Source organism: Engystomops pustulosus, chromosome 3 (genome assembly GCF_040894005.1).
Source record: "Engystomops pustulosus chromosome 3, aEngPut4.maternal, whole genome shotgun sequence".
Lineage (NCBI taxonomy): Eukaryota > Metazoa > Chordata > Amphibia > Anura > Leptodactylidae > Engystomops > Engystomops pustulosus.
In genome coordinates, this window is record NC_092413.1 from 218,226,917 (window position 1) to 218,244,231 (window position 17,315).

The 17,315-nt window shown below is 48.4% G+C and overlaps 1 protein-coding gene across 1 annotated transcript in view; it reads left to right on the forward strand.

Annotated features, from left to right (window-relative positions):
* ELP3 (elongator acetyltransferase complex subunit 3) overlaps window positions 1-17,315 on the forward strand; it is an 87,229-nt gene that overhangs the window by 364 nt on the left and 69,550 nt on the right. Inside the window, exons 2-7 of the mRNA XM_072143844.1 lie at window positions 201-300; window positions 5,367-5,505; window positions 8,844-8,914; window positions 9,294-9,357; window positions 11,756-11,824; window positions 13,482-13,636. Of these exons, the coding sequence (XP_071999945.1) occupies window positions 201-300; window positions 5,367-5,505; window positions 8,844-8,914; window positions 9,294-9,357; window positions 11,756-11,824; window positions 13,482-13,636 (598 nt within the window). The remainder of the gene's footprint in view (window positions 1-200; window positions 301-5,366; window positions 5,506-8,843; window positions 8,915-9,293; window positions 9,358-11,755; window positions 11,825-13,481; window positions 13,637-17,315) is intronic.

Consider the following 17,315-nt stretch of genomic DNA (forward strand, 5'->3'; position numbering starts at 1 on the left):
ACTCCAGACTGATACATTGTAACAAATTATTAGCACAGGGGAGTGACTCAAAGAGCTTATATTTAGATAATAACAATGTAACAAACCCTCAGCTGTGAGGTGTGAATAGGAATGTTCCCTCTCAGTGGCAGAGATCCTCCCAGCTATGGGGGGCAGTATACAGGGGTCTCCTGCTTCTCACCCCCTTGTGTCCTCCCCAGGAGATGTCAGCCAGGCCGAGCTCATGATGATGACCATCGCTGACGTCATCAAGCAGCTGCTGGAGGCTCACGAGCAAGGGAAGGACGTCAACCTGAACAAGTAAGAGCTGCCGCCAGGGAGGAGAGAGGACGAGACTGTGGGGGGCCTGAATACCGGGGTACAAGCCATCACAACTTCTGGAGCCGGGAAGTGCTACAAAACCCCCACTCTACGCCCCTCGGCCGGGATGCACTAAGCACCACACATAGCCTGTGCCAGGACCTGGCCAGAATGTAAATCCCCTCCTGTGTGTCTATAGGAGGAGGAGGGTGATGGGACTATATGCCTATAGGAGGAGGAGGCCGGAGGGGACTGTGCGCCTATAGGAGGAGGAGGCCGGAGGGGACTGTGCGCCTATAGGAGGAGGAGGCCGGAGGGGACTGTGCGCCTATAGGAGGAGGAGGCCGGAGGGGACTGTGCGCCTATAGGAGGAGGAGGCCGGAGGGGACTGTGCGCCTATAGGAGGAGGAGGCCGGAGGGGACTGTGCGCCTATAGGAGGAGGAGGCCGGAGGGGACTGTGCGCCTATAGGAGGAGGAGGCCGGAGGGGACTGTGCGCCTATAGGAGGAGGAGGCCGGAGGGGACTGTGCGCCTATAGGAGGAGGAGGCCGGAGGGGACTGTGCGCCTATAGGAGGAGGAGGCCGGAGGGGACTGTGCGCCTATAGGAGGAGGAGGCCGGAGGGGACTGTGCGCCTATAGGAGGAGGAGGCCGGAGGGGACTGTGCGCCTATAGGAGGAGGAGGCCGGAGGGGACTGTGCGCCTATAGGAGGAGGAGGCCGGAGGGGACTGTGCGCCTATAGGAGGAGGAGGCCGGAGGGGACTGTGCGCCTATAGGAGGAGGAGGCCGGAGGGGACTGTGCGCCTATAGGAGGAGGAGGCCGGAGGGGACTGTGCGCCTATAGGAGGAGGAGGCCGGAGGGGACTGTGCGCCTATAGGAGGAGGAGGCCGGAGGGGACTGTGCGCCTATAGGAGGAGGAGGCCGGAGGGGACTGTGCGCCTATAGGAGGAGGAGGCCGGAGGGGACTGTGCGCCTATAGGAGGAGGAGGCCGGAGGGGACTGTGCGCCTATAGGAGGAGGAGGCCGGAGGGGACTGTGCGCCTTTAGGAGGAGGAGGCCGGAGGGGACTGTGCGCCTTTAGGAGGAGGAGGCCGGAGGGGACTGTGCGCCTTTAGGAGGAGGAGGCCGGAGGGGACTGTGCGCCTTTAGGAGGAGGAGGCCGGAGGGGACTGTGCGCCTTTAGGAGGAGGAGGCCGGAGGGGACTGTGCGCCTTTAGGAGGAGGAGGCCGGAGGGGACTGTGCGCCTTTAGGAGGAGGAGGCCGGAGGGGACTGTGCGCCTTTAGGAGGAGGAGGCCGGAGGGGACTGTGCGCCTTTAGGAGGAGGAGGCCGGAGGGGACTGTGCGCCTTTAGGAGGAGGCGGACAGAGGGGACTGTGCGCCTATAGGAGGAGGCGGACAGAGGGGACTGTGCGCCTATAGGAGGAGGCGGACAGAGGGGACTGTGCGCCTATAGGAGGAGGAGGCGGCCGGAGGGAGACTGGGTGCCTATAGGAGGAGGGGGGACGGGACTGTGTGCCTGTAGGAGGAGACGGACAGAGGGGACTGTTTGCCTATAGGAGGAGGAGGAGGCCGAAGGGGGACCGTGTGCCTATAAGAGGAGGAGGCCGGAGGGGGGCTGTGTGCCTATAAGAGGAGGAGGAGGCCGGAGGGGGACTGTGTGCCTATAAGAGGAGGAGGCCGCCGGAGGGGGACTGTGTGCCTATAAGAGGAGGAGGGGGAATGTGTGCTTATAAGAGGAGCAGGCCGGAGGGGACTGTGTGCCTATAAGAGGAGGAGCAGGCCGGAGGGGACTGTGTGTCTGCTGAAGGAGGAGCAGGCCGGAGGGGTCTGTGTGTCTGCTGAAGGAGGAGCAGGCCGGAGGGGACTGTGTGTCTGCTGAAGGAGGAGCAGGCCGGAGGGGACTGTGTGTCTGCTGAAGGAGGAGCAGGCCGGAGGGGGACTGTGTGCCTATAAGAGGAGGAGGAGGAGGCCGGAGGGGGACTGTGTGTCTGCTGAAGGAGGAGCAGGCCGGAGGGGACTGTGTGTCTGCTGAAGGAGGAGCAGGAGGCCGGAGGGGACTGTGTGTCTGCTGAAGGAGGAGCAGGCCGGAGGGGACTGTGTGTCTGCTGAAGGAGGAGCAGGCCGGAGGGGGACTGTGTGCCTATAAGAGGAGGAGGAGGAGGCCGGAGGGGGACTGTGTGTCTGCTGAAGGAGGAGCAGGCCGGAGGGGACTGTGTGTCTGCTGAAGGAGGAGCAGGAGGCCGGAGGGGACTGTGTGTCTGCTGAAGGAGGAGCAGGAGGCCGGAGGGGACTGTGTGTCTGCTGAAGGAGGAGCAGGAGGCCGGAGGGGACTGTGTGTCTGCTGAAGGAGGAGCAGGAGGCCGGAGGGGACTGTGTGTCTGCTGAAGGAGGAGCAGGAGGCCGGAGGGGACTGTGTGTCTGCTGAAGGAGGAGCAGGAGGCCGGAGGGGACTGTGTGTCTGCTGAAGGAGGAGCAGGAGGCCGGCGGGGACTGTGTGTCTGCTGAAGGAGGAGCAGGAGGCCGGCAGGGACTGTGTGTCTGCTGGAGGAGGAGCAGGAGGCCGGAGGGGACTGTGTGTCTGCTGAAGGAGGAGCAGGAGGCCGGAGGGGACTGTGTGTCTGCTGAAGGAGGAGCAGGAGGCCGGAGGGGACTGTGTGTCTGCTGAAGGAGGAGCAGGAGGCCGGAGGGGACTGTGTGTCTGCTGAAGGAGGAGCAGGAGGCCGGAGGGGACTGTGTGTCTGCTGAAGGAGGAGCAGGAGGCCGGAGGGGACTGTGTGTCTGCTGAAGGAGGAGCAGGCCGGAGGGGACTGTGTGTCTGCTGAAGGAGGAGCAGGCCGGAGGGGACTGTGTGTCTGCTGAAGGAGGAGCAGGCCGGAGGGGACTGTGTGTCTGTTGAAGGAGGAGCAGGCCGGAAGGGACTGTGTGTCTGCTGAAGGAGGAGCAGGCCGGAGGGGACTGTGTGTCTGCTGAAGGAGGAGCAGGAGGCCGGAGGGGACTGTGTGTCTGCTGAAGGAGGAGCAGGCCGGAGGGGACTGTGTGTCTGCTGAAGGAGGAGCAGGCCGGAGGGGACTGTGTGTCTGCTGAAGGAGGAGCAGGCCGGAGGGGACTGTGTGTCTGCTGAAGGAGGAGCAGGCCGGAGGGGACTGTGTGTCTGCTGAAGGAGGAGCAGGCCGGAGGGGACTGTGTGTTTGTCGAAGAAGGCCGGAGGGGACGGTGTGTCTATAGGGGCAGGAGGAGGCTGTAGGGGACTTCGCACTGGTACAACCTGCTGATTTACTCGCTCTGACTCTTAAAGCTCCTTGGTCCATTCCATCTGAGAACATCCTGCTCGAAGCCTCACTTTGGTGCTGTACTTCTGATCAAATGTTAGGTGATATCTTGGTCCCATGATGTAAAAATGTGAACCGAATGATGAGGAGGACTGTCTAAATACCAATTCTAATTTAATTTCTAATGATTTTTGGATCAAACAACCGTTGGGAATTTTGCTGTTAAGATCATTGTTAGAGAACAGCAAATTAATGGAATGTTGAACAGCTGGAAATGTGCATTCATGAGTTTAGAGAAGGTCACATTAAGTAAAGGTTAGAGGGCGTTATAGGTTCATACTGATATTTTACCCAAATGCCAAATATCACTAACTTTTTGGGAGTAGTCTAAAAGTCCTCAGGTCATCTCTTCAGATATTGGAAGGAGGAGCAAGGCCTCCTGCATTCGGGACACCATGGATTTTTTAGGATGTGTGGAGGTTGTGGAAGTTCTCTTAGGCATGGACTCTCCCTATCTCCACATGGACCTGTCATTTATCTGTTATATGTTATCTGCAGGGGGTACAGGCCTGATGTGACATATTGACCCCGCTCAGAGGTACCGCAATAGCGACCCCAGCAATCCCTACCTATGATAATCTCTTCCTTGGTTGGTGGATGGGCCTGTGGCTCAGTTACAGGTAATTGCCAGGTAATTACAGGCCTTTAGGACTCTAAAGAGAATCCTATCTGGAATAATTCCCAACTATGGCCAGTAGGTGGCGCCTCTGCTGTTACAGATTTGTTGGACACTTCCCATTAGTAGCCATCGGATAGCACCACATTATCCTTCATAGTTGTTCTTCTCTGTTTCCTCCAGCAGATGGCGCCTCTGCTTTTCCTATATACTGGTACTTGATACTATTGCGGCCAAATATCTAATGAAAAATCCAAGATAAAAATCGCCCTAAATTTTACCTCTTTACTGTGAGATCCACATTTCCTTATTAGTTAATATCTGCATTCATTCAGCAGCACAGAGTATTTCAGCTGTGCAGTGTTCTGCTAACGTGTCCATTCCTGTACTGATGATAGCATGTGCATTCATGGGCCAGGGCACGGTGCAGCAGCACAGAGTATTTCAGGTGACCTGTAGCAGATCACAGAGTGAACACTAGTTGAAAAATATCTGGATTGGGCAGCAGCGCAGAGTGTTTCAGGATCACAGACTGTGTAGTAGAGGAGTGTGCAGGTCTCATGGGGGGCAGTTATGATATTTGGGTTTGAGATACATAGAGGAAGTAGCGTCACCCCCCCCCCCCTCTCGTGGCCGCTCCGTGACAGGTCTCTGCGTGGTACAAATATTGGCGCTGAGATGACGCGCGGTGTGGCTGGCCTCTCCGGTGATATTTTCTCTCCGCTCTCCTGGTGCTCGCGCTATTTGGTTTTATGTGTGTGCAGAAGTTTATTTCCTTCCGTCTCCTCCGCTCTCCTTCCCCTTGGAAACTTTGTAAATAGCAATTTGTGGCACCTTGGGAAGTGCGGTGTCCGTGTGTTATTGGAACAGCTGGAGCTCGGAGCCGGGGATATCAGGAGGCGCATGTTCAAAGTGCTGCGTGTTTGATGAAGGCCGTGCCGCGTGCTGGGTAATTGGATTTGTATGCAGAACGTCTTGTCGGTGCTTTCTGTGTTTATCCCCGCAGCTACTCCGAGCCCGACACCGCAGAGCCGAGACGCCACACGTAATTATAGGAGAGAAATTCCTTCTCTTCTTCAGCAGAACCGGATCTTATGTGCAGTGTATTTTATATGCAGGTTGAAGACCAAAACATCTGCTAAGTATGGACTGTCCGCACAACCACGACTGGTGGACATCATTGCCGCAGTCCCTCCACAGCACCGCAAAGTTCTGGTGCCAAAGTTGAAGGCGAAACCCATCCGGACAGCAAGCGGGGTGAGAAATGTGATGGTGGTAGCATCCAACTACTATAATACTGCCCCCTATGTACAGGAATATAACTACTATAATACTGCCCCCTATGTACAAGAATATAACTACTATAATACTGCCCCCTATGTACAGGAATATAACTACTATAATACTGCCCCTATGTACAAGAATATAACTACTATAATACTGCCCCCTATGTACAGGAATATAACTACTATAATACTGCCCCCTATGTACAAGAATATAACTACTATAATACCGCCCCCTATGTACAGAAATATAACTACTATAATACTGCCCCCTATGTACAAGAATATAACTACTATAATACTGCCCCCTATGTACAGGAATATAAATACTATAATACTGCCCCCTATGTACAGGAATATAACTACTATAATACTGCCCCCTGTGTACAAGAATATAACTACTATAATACTGCCCCTATGTACAAGAATAAAACTACTATAATACTGCCCCCTATGTACAAGAATATAACTACTATAATACTGCCCCTATGTACAAGAATATAACTACTATAATACTGCCCCCTATGTACAAGAATATAACTACTATAATACTGCCCCCTATGTACAAGAATATAACTACTATAATACTGCCCCCTATGTACAGGAATATAACTACTATAATACTGCCCCCTATGTACAAGAATATAACTGCTATAATACTGCCCCCTATGTACAAGAATATAACTACTATAATACCGCCCCCTATGTACAGGAATATAACTACTATAATACCGCCCCCTATGTACAGGAATATAACTACTATAATACTGCCCCCTATGTACAAGAATATAACTACTATAATACTGCCCCCTATGTACAAGAATATAACTACTATAATACCGCCCCCTATGTACAGGAATATAACTACTATAATACTGCCTCCTATGTACAAGAATATAACTACTATAATACTGCCCCTATGTGCAGGAATATAACTACTATAATACTGCCCCTATGTGCAGGAATATAACTACTATAATACTGCCCCCTATGTACAAGAATATAACTACTATAATACTGCCCCCTATGTACAAGAATATAACTACTATAATACTGCCCCCTATGTACAGGAATATAACTACTATAATACTGCCTCCTATGTACAAGAATATAACTACTATAATACTGCCCCCTATGTACAGGAATATAACTACTATAATACTGCCCCCTATGTACAAGAATATACCTACTATAATACTGCCCCCTATGTACAAGAATATACCTACTATAATACTGCCCCCTATGTACAGGAATATAACTACTATAATACTGCTTTCTATGTACAAGAATATAACTACTATAATACTGCCCCCTATGTACAAGAATATAACTACTATAATACTGCCCCCTATGTACAGGAATATAACTACTATAATACTGCCCCCTATGTACAAGAATATAACTACTATAATACTGCCCCCTATGTACAAGAATATAACTACTATAATACTGCCCCCTATGTACAGGAATATAACTACTATAATACTGCCCCCTATGTACAAGAATATAACTACTATAATACTGCCCCCTATGTACAGGAATATAACTACTATAATACTGCCCCCTATGTACAAGAATATAACTACTATAATACTGCCTCCTGTGTACAGGAATATAACTACTGTAATACTGCCCCCTATGTAGAGGAATATAACTACTATAATACTGCCCCCTATGTACAGGAATATAACTACTATAATACTGCCCCCTATGTACAAGAATATAACTACTATAATACTTCCCCCTATGTACAAGAATATAACTACTATAATACTGCCCCCTATGTACAAGAATATAACTACTATAATACTGCCCCCTATGTACAGGAATATAACTACTGTAATACTGCCCCCTATGTAGAGGAATATAACTACTATAATACTGCCCACTATGTACAGGAATATATCTACTATAATACTGCCCCCTATGTACAGGAATATATCTACTATAATACTGCCTCCTATGTACAGGAATATAACTACTATAATACTGCCCCCTATGTACAAGAATATAACTACTATAATACTGCCCCCTATGTACAGGAATATAACTACTATAATACTGCCCCCTATGTACAGGAATATAACTACTATAATACTGCCTCCTATGTACAGGAATATAACTACTATAATGCTGCCCCCTATGTACAGGAATATAACTACTATAATACTGCCCCCTATGTACAAGAATATAACTACTATAATACTGCCCCCTATGTACAGGAATAAAACTACTATAATACTGCCCCCTATGTACAAGAATATAACTACTATAATACTGCCCCCTATGTTCAGGAATATAACTACTATAATACTGCCCCCTATGTACAAGAATATAACTACTATAATACTGCCCCCTATGTACAAGAATATAACTACTATAATACTGCCTCCTATGTACAGGAATATAACTACTATAATGCTGCCCCCTATGTACAGGAATATAACTACTATAATACTGCCCCCTATGTACAAGAATATAACTACTATAATACTGCCCCCTATGTACAGGAATAAAACTACTATAATACTGCCCCCTATGTACAAGAATATAACTACTATAATACTGCCCCCTATGTTCAGGAATATAACTACTATAATACTGCCCCCTATGTACAAGAATATAACTACTATAATACTGCCCCCTATGTACAAGAATATAACTACTATAATACTGCCCCCTATGTACAGGAATATAACTACTATAATACTGCCCCCTATGTACAAGAATATAACTACTATAATACTGCCCCCTATGTACAGGAATATAACTACTATAATACTGCCCCCTATGTACAAGAATATAACTACTATAATACTGCTCCCTATGTACAGGAATATAACTACTATAATACTGCCCCCTATGTACAAGAATATAACTACTATAATACTGCCCCCTATGTACAAGAATATAACCACTATAATACTGCCCCCTATGTACAAGAATATAACCACTATAATACTGCCCCCTATGTACAAGAATATAACTACTATAATACTGCCCCCTATGTACACGAATATAACTACTATAATACTGCCCCCTATGTACAAGAATATAACTACTATAATACTGCCCCCTATGTACAAGAATATAACTACTATAATACTGCCCCCTATGTACAAGAATATAACTACTATAATACTGCCCCCTATGTACAAGAATATAACTACTATAATACTGCCCCCTATGTTCAGGAATATAACTACTATAATACTGCCCCTATGTACAAGAATATAACTACTATAATACTGCCCCCTATGTACAAGAATATAACCACTATAATACTGCCCCCCTCTTCTTCCTCCCCTGTAGATAGCGGTGGTCGCGGTCATGTGTAAGCCGCACAGATGTCCTCACATTAACTTCACGGGAAACATCTGTGTGTGAGTATTTTGTGTTGTTTCCTTCTCTCTGGGGGCAGTTACATTATGATTGTTATTTCTGGGTGTAATTATGACATTTTCCAGCTCCTTTAGCATCTGTATCGCATTAATATTTATCACAGCTGGGGGTTTGGTGACGGTCGGGAGGCTTCATCCTACAAAAGTATAAAATATGATTTTTCATGCATGGTGCCTACTATAAATATGATAAAGACCCCGGGGGACGTACAGGTTACAGAACAAGGTGCTGCTTCGGCGGGTGTGGGGGGTTAGTGTGATGACGGGGTTAATTTTAAGGTTGACATCAAGCAGAGATCATGTAAGGGGATTACTGAGTCTATAGGTTACTGTATTCACTACATCCCGTGTCCTCCTGCAGGTACTGCCCTGGAGGTCCAGATTCTGATTTTGAATACTCCACTCAATCATATACAGGATATGAGGTAAGTCCACATCCATGTAACTGTAAGTTGTCATCTGCCTGGGTATAAGATGCACTAGTCCGAGTGATGGAGGCGCCCGCTGTCACTGCTGGGCTCTGCAGATTTTACTTTACATAGATTGCAAGCATATATTTGCCTGAGAGGAGTCACTTGTAGAGGCTGCAGGGGGAACCTTTATTTGCTCCTATATCACCTAGAAACTTTCTGCAGCTTAAAAGAATCTCCTCTCTACATTCACATCAGGCCTGTGGTTCTGTGAGCTATAGAATACAATATTCAGGCAGTTAAATAGATTGTTGGAAATGGATGTTAAACTCCCCTTATCTCCAGTTCAGTAGCTCACAGAACCACAGGACTGATGTCATCTTAGAGAAGAGATTCTTATCTTTAATATGACACCAAAATGTTCCTAGGTACTACAGAATAGAAGATAGGGGCATCTGAAGTGATGATCCCCTGCAGCCTCTATAACTGAATCATCTCAGACAAAATATGACTAATTTTTGCTTAATGTTGCGAGACTTTGAAATACATTTTTTTTATATATAAGAGAAAACTCTAGAATGGAAATGTCATCACCTACCTAGGGCTCTAAGAGTTTAGTGGGGTAAAAGTTGGTAATGGAATCAGTGACCTCATGGACATGTTTGGTCTGTCCATTTTATTTTTTTTTTTTTTACACAAATCAGTGGCTCTTGTGATGCAGAACAACTTTGCCTATTATCTTGATTTCCTATGTGCAGCAGTTTCTTTGCTATCCTCCTCAGTTTAGCCCAGCTCTGCCCTAGCTTTGTCTCCTGGCTGTGCTGACTTCTCTTATGATCCATAGAGTAGCTAAGATGAGTAACCAAGCTGAGTGTGTTTGTTTGTGGATACAGAAATGCGAGGTACAAGATGTTCCCAGTCTGTGATTCTACAGAGCTTTCTCTTTCTCTCTCTGGACTTCAAGCTGTGTCTTAGTCTCCTCTGCTCCAGACCCCCCCCCCCCCCCTCAGTGGATATACATGTATATGTAATGCTGAGGAACATTTTTGACAAGCAGCTTCACAAAATGCCATAACTCTTGAAAGAAACTCGAGAGCTGCACAATATGGGAACAGTTCTGTTAGTCCGGCCCTGGCTCCCCCCTTTAAGAGTGGTGGGGGCCCTTCCAACAATGTTTTTGGAAGTATATAGAATACAGCCGCCAGCCCCCTGTAGTATACAGCCGCCAGCCCCCTGTCGAATACAGCCGCCAGCCCCCTGTCGAATACAGCCGCCAGCCCCCTGTCGAATACAGCCGCCAGCCCCCTGTAGTATACAGCCGCCAGCCCCCTGTAGTATACAGCCGCCAGCCCCCTGCAGTATACAGCCCGCCAGCCCCCTGCAGTATACAGCCCGCCAGCCCCCTGCAGTATACAGCCCGCCAGCCCCCTGCAGTATACAGCCCGCCAGCCCCCTGCAGTATACAGCCCGCCAGCCCCCTGCAGTATACAGCCCGCCAGCCCCCTGCAGTATACAGCCCGCCAGCCCCCTGCAGTATACAGCCCGCCAGCCCCCTGCAGTATACAGCCCGCCAGCCCCCTGCAGTATACAGCCCGCCAGCCCCCTGCAGTATACAGCCCGCCAGCCCCCTGCAGTATACAGCCCGCCAGCCCCCTGCAGTATACAGCCCGCCAGCCCCCTGCAGTATACAGCCCGCCAGCCCCCTGCAGTATACAGCCCGCCAGCCCCCTGCAGTATACAGCCCGCCAGCCCCCTGCAGTATACAGCCCGCCAGCCCCCTGCAGTATACAGCCCGCCAGCCCCCTGCAGTATACAGCCCGCCAGCCCCCTGCAGTATACAGCCCGCCAGCCCCCACCTCACCTTGCATTCCAGGGATCCCACAACGCTGCAGGATCTTCCTCACTCTTCGGGCTGCCGCCGGCCACTGAAGACACAGCTGCCATCGATGGGGGAGATCGCCGATGCACTGTTTTGGTGGCAGCATGCAGTGATCGGAACCCAACAGCGTGACGTCATTACTCACCGCCGGAGTCCCATCACGACCTGCTGCCGCCAAAACAGTGCATCGGATATCTCCCCCAGCAATGACAGCTGTGTCTCACTGACATAGCTGACATCCTAGACCCCTATGTGTGATGCGGGCAGCCACGGGCTGAGCTGAGTCGCTGACTGTCGGACACTGGTGGGGGCCCCTTAAAAAGTGAAAATGGTAGGGGCCCTGGGGCTTGAGCCCCTGGAGCCCCTCCTTTAATCCGGCCCTGGGGGGGAGCACATATGAAAATTTGGTAAAAATCATTTAAAAATCTGAGTTACTTTTGTGTTTGACAAGTGTTTCTGATTAACTGCAGTTGTCACGTTCTGGGATATTGTACTTTTTATTTTGTGTAATTTTACCTGTAATGTTGTTTGCAGCCTACATCCATGCGTGCCATCCGGGCCCGGTACGACCCTTTCCTGCAGACAAGGCACAGAGTTGAACAGGTAAGTCTGTAGGATCAGGACTGGTGACATCTGTTACCACATGCGTAAATGTTATGTGTTTCCCTAGGAACGCACATATAGTAGTGGCAATAAATGGTACTGCAGCATAATGTCCTTTAATTGATTCAGGCCTCATTGCAGTCACCTCCAGAGACTACATACAGGTAGAAAGAACAAAGACATGCCTCCAGTAAACTTACAGCTACAATCCTGGAATATAAATCCATATATCATAGTCCTGCTGCAACTGACATACATTGGTATGATTACACATCTCTCCAGGGACGATACCTAACACTGGCTGCAGAGAGCACAGAGCACAGCAGTGTGAGGTCTGATTACACATCTCTCCAGGGACGATACCTAACACTGGCTGCAGAGAGCACAGAGCACAGCAGGGTGAGGTTTTATTACACATGTCACTAGGGACAATACGTAACACTGGCTGCAGAGAGCACAGAGCACAGCAGTGTGAGGCTTGATTACACATCTCTCCAGGGACAATACGTAACACTGCCTGCAGAGAGCACAGAGCACAGCAGTGTGAGGTTTGATTACACATCTCTTTAGGGATGATACTTAATACTGGCTGCAGACAGCACAGAGCACAGCAGTGTGAGGTATGATTACACATCTCTCCAGGAACAATACATAACACTGGCTGCAGAGAGCACAGAGCACAGCAGTGTGAGGTTTGATTACACATCTCTCCAGGGACAATACATAACACTGACTGCAGAGAGCACAGAGCACAGCAGTGTGAGGTTTGATTACACATGTCACTAGGGACAATACGTAACACTTCCTGCAGAGAGCACAAAGCACAGGTAAGGAAACCCCCCCCTCCCCCCAGGAGACACTACAATCCTATTTCACAGTGCTGCTGCTACTAACAACATACACAAAGTTCTGATTACACATCTCTTTACATATTTCCGCCCATTAAATTCTGTCATCCGGAAAGCTGGGTGATGGCCTCTATCAGAGCAGCCATACTGCTTGACAACTTTACATAAAGTTTAGTGACACCGGAACGAATTCTAAACTATTTGATAGGTGATAAAGCACTGACATTTAGGGGCGGGGGGGGGGGGGGGGATTTCTCTATATCTTGAAGTCCTCTTCCTCCCCTAATCCCATTAATCCATGTATATATCTGTGTGACATGAAGAAGGGAAATGTTACCGGATCCGCTGGGATTTCCTAACAATCTATAACGTATCTCTCCATGGGAGGAAATGTCAGGGATTAGGGGGAAATCTCATCAAGTCACATATTAACATGAAATGTACATTTTATGCAAAAATCGAATTTAAGCCCCTCCCCCTTGTCATCCGATCATTTTCTATCCTTACTTTTTATGTACTGACCTACCTGAGCAATTACTCACCTGCTGAATTAGAACAAGACGAGCATCTTACGCTTCCCATGTGGCGTTATAGAGATCTGACGCACACGAGCGCGGTATATAACACGCAGCATACAGGAGGCTTGACGCGGGTTCACATACTTTTGTGTTTTTGTGACTCTGAGCTGATATTTTCTATATAAAACCGCATTGTCTTCCCACAAGGGAATAATTACACTATTTTGTAATGAATGGCGCGGGCCGCGCAGTAATTACCGCCATCTTGTGCTCTTCATTGTTTCCTTCCAGCTCAAGCAGCTGGGGCACAGCGTGGACAAGGTGGAGTTCATCGTTATGGGGGGCACATTCATGGCGCTTTCTGAAGACTATCGAGATTACTTTATCCGAAACCTGCATGACGCCCTCTCCGGGCACACCTCCAACAGCGTGGCCGAGGCCGTACGGTAAGAGGCTGAATCACAGCTAATAGTCCTGTCTCCCCCTCGTTCTCCCGCAGAGGATAGACTCAGAGGCTCAGACGTGGTTATTAGTTGGGGTATTTGCTGGAGAGGCAAAATTATGGGATATGGCATTAAAACGCGGCCGGTGAGCTGTGCTGTTACTTCTAAGGTGTTTAGTGGGGGGGTCTCCTGGTTTTCACTCTTTAACCCCTTACAAGGTATTGGTTCTAGTGAACCCACCAGGTTGCTACCTCTTGGAGTAATGTCTTTGTGTATTTTGTGGGCCTGGACACACCAGCGCATGGTATTGAAAGGCAGGGCCGGGGCTTGGTGAACTAACATGCGGGGACCAAGGCAAGAAGAATATAAGAACATAATCCAAACTGAAGTCAAGAGAGGCGGGAAGGGTCAATACGGGGGTCAGAGTAGAGGGAAGAGGGAGCATGTTATCGTGCGGTGTAGGAAGGTTTCCTAAGTAATCCAGGGTGCAACAACATAGGGCACATGCCGCCCCTTTAAAAATCTACCATTAAAATCCATCCTGATAAACCAGGGACATTACACGTCGATCCAGGCACCGGGACTGTGGTATCTTCTTATATCTGTTAACCATGGCCTCCTTACATCTAAAAACTCTCACTCTTCTTGCCGGCAAATAGCAGCGTGAGGAGAGTAAATCTACAAGCTACAGGCAAGATAAGATCTTTATATGAGGTGAAGCACAGTAGAGCTGACTGTGTGTGTGATGTAGCCGAGTTACCCGAGCTGATAGTGTTTGTTATAACTGACATGTAGCAGAGCTGAATGTGTAATTGTGTGTTATATGCATCTCCTGGATCTCATCTGTGATCTGTCTCATGTCTCTTTCCATGTGTCAGATACTAGAGCATGTTCAGAAGCTAAATAAAAGTGTAGATAAACCCTGTACCCTGATAATCTAAGCACATTGTCTGCACACAGCATCTCAGCACAGAGGGATCATGAAATGTGTCTACTTAGAGAGTCCCCCTCATACTCTGGAATTTTACACCGACCATCACTGAGTGATGGGAGCTAAAGCAGCGATAACACTGAGTAAAAATGTAAAGTAAGGGGGTAATAATGTTTGTTTTATAGATAACTAGGGGATTTAAAATTCGAGAACCTAAAATTTAAATTTTAAGTCAAGGACTGCCTGTAGGTATATCACTGGTACCCGTATGATGGCTACCACAATATGAAGAGGTGGTGGCTTACACTTAAATTCTCGGAGAACACCATATTTGAGATCTGAATTTGCTCTGTTGGCCAGGCTTGGCCTTCGCTATATGAGGGAGAGGATCTTCAGTGCTTCCAATGGGGTCCAGACTGAGTCCTGGCACGTCTCTACCTCTTTGAGTAAGATGCCCCTCCATTGGCATGGGCTCCGCTGGGTGGTCCTGGAACTAAACTTAACAGAGTTTGCTTTCTTGAGGGTAAATCTTGTAATGAGCATTTTGTTTCCCGAAACTGCACCGATGTCTTGGGAATGGTGGGAGTTGCATTTAGAAAGGCTTCTCCTATCTCCTCCATCACTGGTGGTCATCTTACTGCTAACACTAGACGTCTTGTGGAACGACTTGTCACTCTTTGGCTGCCTCCTGCGTTGCGAAGCTGAGATTTTTTCGGTTGCTGCCAGGCTTTCCGTGACGTGTGTCCTCTATCGGGTGTTTTTTTTCCTGGTGCGCCTCCTAATTGTTCTTGTTTGTGTTTTTTGGTCTACTGTACTTCTCCCTTTGTGTTTGGGAAAGGTTATGTTTCTGTTGATGTGATAACCGCCGTTCCGTCGCCTTCCGAATACATTGACATTTCATTCCACGTATGTTATTCCTCATTATTCCAAACCTAAAATGAAATCGGCGAATTACTGTTCCTCATGTAAAAAGTCTGCGATTACCCACCGGCGGCTCCCCCCCAACAGGACTGGTAGAGATGGTTATCCTCCGTCTCTCAGCCTGTTAGCTGGTTGTCGTTAGACTCTATGTAGCGCCACCATCGTGTAATCAGCCACAACATGCGCCCGGCCCCGTGACCTACATGTCTCGACTAATCCTGAAAGACATTGATTGCGATAACGGAGATTGGATTAAGCACGTCTGAGAGTGAGAGTTATAGAAAATACCTCTTATCTGCCTTATTATGTCCCGACCAAACGTGGACAGGTCTTATCTGCGCGCATTAGTTCTCACTTCTCCTGCCCCGGCTTGTCTCCTCCGCATCCCGCGCTATAGCCCACTGTGAGGAGAGAATAATAGCCGGGAAGACGAGGCTGACGGATGCGGAGAAGGAGCCAGCGGTTGGTGCTTTGTCCACTTTATAGAAGCTGAAAATGAAAACTTGTAGCCACTGTGGTGTTTTTGAAAAAAACAAAAAAAATCTGTTCCTTCTGGTTTCGCTGCGGGTGGGAGCATGAATCTCTCCTCTCCATTGAAGTGGAGTTTTGTAGGATCTCTTTGTTATCGGGATGTTCTTCTTCTTCACGTCTCCACAATGTCTCCTGCATCACGTCAAGAAGGTCAATGTGAGAGACGTCTTATTATGGAACTCCTCCGACACTACACGGGTGTCGGGGTGTGGGCTGTTGTGGGTGTCCACCACCCACTTGCTGCTGCTTTTTGATGCACCCAATGGCATACATGGAAGGAAATGTAATACTTGGTCAGTGCAAGAAGCACAGTCCTCTCATCCTTGGTTAAAGGAAACCTGCCCGAAATAAAGACTATGCGCAAAAAGCATTTCCCTTGATGATATTAATGAATTCCTGCTTATTCCATTTTACCAGCATTGCCCCACCTCCTTCTTCCTGATTGACAGGTCTCACTGCTAGGACAGGCTGCTGGGTGGGACTAGTACTTAGGGACCGGCTGCCAACTACAGACATGTACAACTCTGTTGACTAACTTATTAGGAGTAGAAAACATTGAGCACTTCATGTCATGTGACCAGGGTGTTGTCATCTAAGGTCCTTTACCCAGTAACATTAGTATTTACCTCATTTATGTATCTGATCACATGAAATCACAGCAGGCTCCAGGGACTTCTAATTCTCCCCATCCCCCATGGAGGCTGCTGTGATTTCATGTGATCAGATACATACATGAGGTTACTGTTACTGGGTAAAGGACCTTAGATGACATCACCCTATTCACATGACATGAATTGCTAAATGGTAGGGAGTAGGTGGGAGGGGCAATCTGATGTAAATTAAGATAATATACCTGTTACTTGAGAACCTGTCTTTGTAAAAAATGTGGTGACCTTTTTCCTTTAAAGGGAACCTGTCAGCAGGTATGGCCATGCGGAATGCAGCTAATTTTGTTCCTGGTGAAAATTAAAAGGTGCGTCACAAGTTTAGATTTTCTAATAAGTTGACTAGTGGGGGTCCAACTGCTGGAACCCCCCAATGATGATGAGAAAGTCACCCCCACAATGTAGAGAACAGATCCTTTTCTCACTAAATGATGGGGCGGCAGGCCGAGCATGCACCCTGCTGGTGAATTTATGGACTATGTGAGTTTTGGGGATAGCCGAGCACTCCCATCTAAGAGAATGGAGCTACAGGGCGCATGCTCTGCCGCTCCACCCACCGTTGAGAAACGGGATCCCCATTCTCTGAATTGTGGGGGTCCCAACAGTCGGACCCAGCGATCAGCTAGTTATCCTC